Genomic DNA, 7312 nt, shown 5'->3' on the forward strand with positions numbered 1-7312 from the left:
AGTCATCTTTCTCAAAATGCCATTTTTCAGTCTACACAGAGGAAGGAAACCTCTCCAAATATTTGATATTTATCACATTCTTTACAGCAATGGAAAATGCAAATCATTTAAAAGGACAAGCTACATCCACTCAGTGGAATATTTTGCAATTACTGATTTTCTTTTTTTGCCTAAAAAGTATTTATAAGAATCAAATAATCTGGGCCTTTTGTTTTTATGTATTTGTAAGTATACTCCCCATTTTTTTCTAATTTTGAGATCTAATTGGCATATAGCATTGTATTATTTAACATATACAATATGATTTTTATATATATAGTAAAATTACAGTAAGCTAACATCCAGCATCTCGCACAGTTAACAAGGTTTTTCCCTTGTGGCTATTCTAAATGATCAACCCCTCCAGGCGCTGGGTGCACCAGGAGGCGCAGCAGGGCGAAATCCCTCCCCCGTTGCCTGAGAGCTCTTCAACGAGCCACCAGCTCTGCATCAGCAGTGACATCCAACCATCCCAGGAGACCAGGAGGATTTTTTTCCACTTTTACAGACGTGAAAACTAAGGTTCTGAGAGACTTCATAACCTGGCCCAGGCGCGGGCTTTGAGAACTGACAAAACCCAAGTCCCCCACACCTGTCCGATTACACAGCAGAGGATGGTTTGAGCAAACCTGTCATTGCTTCCTCTGAGAACCTACCAGAAAATTCTGGCCATTAGCTCAATGCCACACGCAAGCGCAGTAAAGAATCGGCACTCAGGGCCTCTTTCCTAAACCCAGCTACTAATGTCTATCTTGTTAGTTTTCTCACCTCAGGGGCCGCGGCAGAAGTTTCCCAGCAGTGCAACCCCGTCCTTCAGCCCCGCCCACACCCTCTGCCTTCCAGCGGGAGCCTCCCAGCATCCACTTGGGCTCCAGGCCAGTCACTTGAGCGTGTGCAGCATCCCGAACACCTACGTGAACCGCTCTTGGTCCAGGACGCGCCCGTAGCGCAGGGTGAGGTAGAAGGTCTGTTTCCCGCTGTATTGCTGGATCCGCACGAACAGCTCCTGGGGCCAATCCGGGCTCTCCTTCATGGGGATCACGTCAGCCACAGGGCAGTAGGTGTCCTGTCGCCGGCCCCAGAAGGTCGGGTGGGCCACCCGCAGCATGGTGCCCGCCTCGTTCACGTACAGGATGCCCACCAGCCTCCGGAAGAAATGGCTCATCCAGCACAACATGGCCAGGGCGAAGCCGGCGACGCCGCCCGCCAGGCACAAGGAGCTGACGGGCATGAGGCCCTGGGAGTAGCAGTAGAGGCCCGGCGGCAGGGCGGCCACCGTCAGGGCCGTCTGTGCCACCTTCAGCCGAGACAGGTACCCGAAGGCCTTGATGGCGTCGAAGCGGTACACCATCTGAAACTTCTCCGTCTCTGGGCCCGGTGGCTTCTCCCTGGAGGGGGCCGGCCCGCTTCCCACCCGCCTCCTGGGATCCTGCCCACCGCAGCAGCACAGCCGGTGGAGCCGCCTGCCCCAGGCGGCTGGCCCTGGCGGCGGCGCCACAGCTCGGAGGAAGGCAGCCATGGGATCACTGCCCGGTGCCGGAAGTGAATCCACCTGCTCCCGGAAAATTTAATTTTAAAAATGTAATTTGTTGCATGTCTCTCTAGCTTGTACTGAAAAATATTTGAGAATATGTATTAACTTGAAGAATATGTTTAAACTTCAAAGTCCTAGAAAACGTGGCCAGCATTAATGTTTTTGTGTATTTGTCTTGATCCCTCAACTATCAGATGTTAAGTTTGTGGGAAGGTGTGATTTCCTTTTAAAATGATTGCATTTCTAACAATTTAGAAAATGTATTCATCTTAAAAAGTTTTATGAATAAAAGCTATTAATGTATGACATGGAAACGCCCCAAGAAAAGCCTAGGTTTTTAGAAAATATTTACTCTTGGAAATACTCCTATAAGATTTATTTTGCCAGTTTAACAGAAAATATATACTCTTGAAAATTTCTTCCACAAATTTTTCTTACAAAACCTTGTATATTTTGAAGTTGGGATTTGTCATGGATGAAAATGTTAGCATGGTGAGGAAGCATTAGCTGCTAATGAACCACATCTTGTTTGTGGAAAATATAGAGTTGAACCATTTTGAGTACTTCTGAGAACTGGAAGGTTAATGTTTAAAATCACTGAAGGGAAGGTGGAGCCTTTTTCAAAGCCATAAAAAGGAATAATTGCGATGACACACCACAGTGTGCATTTTATACTGTTGAATGATGGCAGCTTCACTTTTGGCTCAATGCCCCAGAGGCCTAGCACACCCAGGGAGCATTGTAAAAGCTGCCTAACGCACACCCTGGCGTGTGTGTGCCCACTTTTACAGCCAGCAATAATTTTAAAGGAACATACAGTACCTACTAGGAAGCTTTTTCAGAAGACAAAATGTAAAGCAATAAGGATATAAACTTTTTGTATAATATTACTACTAATAGGTGAATCAATAAGAATCTTGTTCTGAAATACTTAACCAAATGGCAATTACAAACCATTTAAATCATTTATTGAACTATTTAGGCTCTAAATATTTTCTCATGATGGGTTGACTATAAAGATTTGAGGATATGATGAATAGTCATATAATCTTCTTGAAAATAGTTTTATACTATTGTTTAGGTTAGAGTCATTCAGTTGCCTCATGTACTACCACATTTTTCAAATAATAATAACAAGGTTGCTCTCTTTTGGAGGTAGAATGTTATGCTAACTGCAGTAGAAATGCTAATATTTTTATAGTTAATATATTAATATTTTTCCCATTCAGGGTGCTAAAAGACATGTTAAAATCCTCAAATTATGCCAAAATAAATAATCAATTAAATACATGGGGTAATTTTAATTTGATTTGACTTCATAAATAAAAGACAAGAAATCTAATTATCTCAGGCAATTTTTTATTATTTAGCAACTGAGTGAACTATCTACAACATTCATAAGATATAGCCATTCATTGGGGTGAAAAGTGAAAGTAGCTCAGTAGTGTCTGACTCTTTGCGATCCCATGGACTGTGGCCTGCCAGGCTTCTCTGTGCATGGAATTCTCCAGGTCAAAACACTGGAGTGGGTAGCCTATCCCTTCTCCAGGGGAATCAAACTAGGGTCTCTTGTAGTGCAGGCAGATTCTTTACCAGCTGAGCTACTAGGGCTTCCCATTCACTGCGGTAGAAGCAGGCTTTATAAAGTAGTGAATTTGCAGTTTGGTAGGGTTGGGAGTTTCCTCTTTAAAAACATAAATACAAAATCAGATTTAAAAAGTGAATGATTAGGCCACTTGGTGAGAGTGAAAAAGGAGAGTGAAAAAGCTGGCTTAAAATTCAACATTCAAAAAACTAAGATCATGGCATCTGGCATCATGGCATCCATCACTTCATGGTAAATAGATGGAGAGAAAGTGGAAACAGTGACAGGTTTTTTCTTGGGTTCCAAAATCACTGCAGACAGTGACTGCAGCCATGAAATTAAAGGATGCTTACTCATTGGGAGAAAAGCTATGACAAACCTAGATAGCCTATTCAAAAGCAGACACATCACTTTACTGACAAAGGTCTATATAGTCAAAGCTATGGTTTTTCCAGTAGTCGTGTATGGATGTGAAATTTGGACCATAAAGAAGGCTGAGTGCCGAAGAATTGATGCTTTCAAACTGTGGAGAAGACTCTTGAGTTCCTTGGACTGCAAGGAAATCAAACCAGTCAATCCTAAAGGAAATTGACTATGTATTGCAAGGACTGATGTTGAAGTTGAAGCTCCAATACTTTAGCCACCTGATGGGAAGAGCCAACTCATTGGAAAAGACCCTGATTCTGGGAAAGATTGAGCGCAGGAGAAGAAGGGGATGACAGAAGATGAGATGGTTGGATGACATCATCCACTCAATGGATGCGAGTTTGAGCAAACTCTGGGAGATAGCGAAAGACAGGGAAGCCTGGTGTGCTGCAGTTCATGAGGTCACAAAGAGTCTGACACCACTAAGCAACTGAACAACAACAAGAATCAATTACTTAGACTTGGAGATTTAGTCTATTGACTTCTAAGATGTCCTTAGGCAATTTTTCAGAAACATTTACAGAGAAATGCTTCCTGATTGTGACTTGGCTTTCCTTCTCCATCTGGAACTCTCCATTACTCCCAGCAACTCCAAGTGCTCACAGGGCCCTTGTCCATGAGGGGCCCTGACACTTAAGCCTTATCAGTTGCACAGTAACCCTGCCCCTGCTACCCATATCTAACATTGGTAGAAACTTCTTCCCTGGTGGCTCAGGGAAGAAAAGAATCTGCCTGCAATGCAAGAGACCTGGGTTCAATCCCTAGGAAGATCTCCTGGAGAAAAGAATGGCAACTCACTCCAGTGTTCTTGCCTGGAGAATTCCATGGACAGAGGAACCTGGTGGGCTGTAGTCCATGGGGTCACAAAGAGTCGGACATGACTGAGTGACTTCCACTTCACTTCATTTTGACCCTACCCCTCCTAGCCAAATCTAATATTGGTAGAAACTAGTGGTAAGAAGTACTGTTTCGGACCCTGTTCCTTCAGAGTTAATACTTTTTTAGATTCAACTTAAGATTGTAAGCAAGGGTTGAATCAAGGTTAAGAGTCCACATTTATAGAGAAATTATTGAAAATGTTTTTATTTTCCATTCCTGACTATCTTTAACTCCCTTGTTGCTGCTGCTGCTGCTAAGTCACTTCAGTCATGTCTGACTCTGTGCAACCCTATAGACAGCAGCCCACCAGGCTCCCCCGTCCTTGGGATTGTCCAGGCAAAAACACTGGAGTGGGTTGCCATTTCCGTCTCCAGTGCATGAAAGTGAAAAGTGAAAGTGAAGCTGCTCAGTCATGCCGACCCATAGCGACCCCATGGACTGCAGGCTACCAGGCTCCTCTGTCCATGGGATTTTCCAGGCAAGAGTACTGGAGTGGGGTGCCATTGCCTTCTTCTTTACATGCTATCAACTAGGAGAAATTAATGTTCAGAAGTTTGAGCAGTCCATCTTTTCATGGGCTCTGACTCTGAATCAAACTATAAATTAGGAATCTTGGAAGCATTTGTATTCTCAGCCATCCACAGTGAACCCATTCTTGTATAATTCCATAATTATAATAACAGCACAATAATACACAATAATAAGTGGTTAATAATTCTTGTCAATAAATTCTCTAAGAGACCAGATGTCATTTTCATGCTACAGACATATTAAGAAGGTATGAAATCTCTATGGGGATTTTGATAAGGCAGACCACAGGACGAAGCCCACCCTCAGGGCTCTTTACTACTGGGCAGGGTGAGAGGGGTCCAAGACTAGATAAGAGCAGTAACTGGAAGTTAGAATGCGTAGGGCCTGGTTCCTTTCTAGTAGTTTTAGGTTTACTCTGAGTGAAAAATAAAACCAAAACCAAGAAACCCTTAGAGGGTTTTGCTCAAAGAGGCAGCATGATATGACTTGTGTTTCAAAAAAGGCTCACTCTGCTGCTATGTTGACAACAGATGATATGAGGCAGGGGTGAAAAATAGGGACAGGTTATCACTTTAATTCAGACACAGATGATGGCAGTGGTTGTATTCCAGGTATATTATGAAAGGAGAGCAAACAGGATTTGTTTGATGATTGTATGTGAAGTGTGAAAGAAAGAGAGTCACATAAGATTGCAAGATTTTTAATCTGAACAACTGGAAAGATTACCTAAAAGAGGGAAGACTACATGTATAGCATGTTTAGGCAGAGACAATCAGGAGGTCGGTCTTTGACATGTTACCTTGAGATGGCCATCAGTTGTCCAAATGGAAATGTCAGGCCCTACACATTCTAACTTCCAGGTGAGGCTGGGGATTGAGGAGGTCTATACTAAGGTTACCAATTACGAACAGTATTGAAAGTCCTGTGGTTGGAGGAGCTCATTAAGTGAGTGAGCACTGATAGAGAAGTCTGAAGATTAAGAAGGTTGCGTCCTGGGATGCTGTGATATTTAGAAATCAGGTAGGTAATTAGGAACAAGCAAAGAAGGTTGAAAGTGTGTTGCCAGTAAAGTAGGAGGAAAAGCAGAAGAGTGAGTGCTGAGCAAGTAAAGGTGGAATGATTCAATTCCACACGTACACATTAACCTGCAAAAGCATTTATTGAGGGGAATCTAAAGGGATACGCAGTAGCTGATCCCTATCACCCTCTGGGGAAGTGCAACCCTAGGGACTTAGAAGGGCTGAGGATTGTATTCGAGGTGAGGAATCCCAGCCCTTAGGCTGTGGGGCTGAAAAGCTATAGGACCAAAGACCCAGCTGCTCCCCTGATATGATCAGGGGCTATGATCCTTGCCTGTGGCTATCTTAAAAGGTGAAAAAGGCCCCTGAATCTTCTCTGTTGTGATTAACAGGAAAGAATTCTCAGGGAGAAAAGGAATGCATTTGTGCATGTTAAGTCACTTCAGTCATGTTGGACTCTTAGCAACCCTATGGATTGTAGCCCACCAAACTCCTCTTATCCGTGGGATTCTCCAGGCAAGAACATAGGTTGGCCTGCCCTCCTTCAGAGGATCTTCCCAATCCAGGAACTGAACCCATATTTCTTACATCTCTTGCATTGGCAGGCAGGTTCTTTACCACAAGCACTACCTGGGAAAGATGCATGTGTGTGTTAAAACAAGAGCAAAGAGGTACAAGAGGAGAATTATAAGCTGATGTAAAGAGTAATGTAACGAGAGTATGAACATATGTACTCTGTCTCCTCTGAAGATCCTGTTCCCTTCCATGGCTTTTACTCTGAAACATGTTCAGATGACTTCCTCAGCCTTCATACATCACTATTTGAAATTCCATTGGCACCTCATATTCAATATGCTCAGAACTGAGCTCATTCCCATCCATATCATTCTCTATCCACCACCCGCACCCCACCAAGTATGTGTTTTTCCTGCTGTTATTCCCTATCTTAGTGTATCTTTCTGTTTTCGCTTTTTCTGTGTAAAAAAATAATCACAAACTCTCAGTGGCATACAATATACATTTACTTCTCACTTATGGGTTTATCTGTTAGTAGGCAGTTTCTGCTTCAGGCTGTGAGTAAAGTTCAAGTCTGTTCCATGAGTTTCTGGGGCCCAAACTGAAGAAGTAGCAGCAACCTGGGGCATGTTTTTCTCTTGGAGGTAAGAAGCCTGGATTTAATTAGTTGACTATACCATTGCAAAGAGTCAGATGCAACTGAGTGCGCTTGCACACACACACACACACACACACACACACAGAGTCTAAATTTACCGAATGGCTACACAAACTTCTATTTGC

The 7312-nt window shown here is 43.2% G+C and overlaps 1 protein-coding gene across 1 annotated transcript; it reads right to left on the bottom strand.

Moving 5' to 3' along the window:
- Positions 1 to 681: 681 nt before the first annotated feature.
- On the bottom strand, positions 682 to 1599 carry LOC101102814 (transmembrane protein 186). The gene has a single exon (XM_027971392.3). The coding sequence runs from the start codon at positions 1556 to 1558 to the stop codon at positions 950 to 952; it is 609 nt and encodes a 202-aa protein (XP_027827193.1). The 5' UTR covers positions 1559 to 1599; the 3' UTR covers positions 682 to 949.
- Positions 1600 to 7312: the final 5713 nt, after the last annotated feature.

The sequence above is a fragment of the Ovis aries genome, chromosome 6 (genome assembly GCF_016772045.2).
Source record: "Ovis aries strain OAR_USU_Benz2616 breed Rambouillet chromosome 6, ARS-UI_Ramb_v3.0, whole genome shotgun sequence".
Taxonomy (NCBI): Eukaryota; Metazoa; Chordata; class Mammalia; order Artiodactyla; family Bovidae; genus Ovis; species Ovis aries.

Coding starts and splice junctions, on each gene's coding strand:
- LOC101102814 (XM_027971392.3), bottom strand. CDS start 1,558: ATGGCTGCCTTCCTCCGAGCTGTGGCGCCGCCGCCAGGGCCAGCCGCC.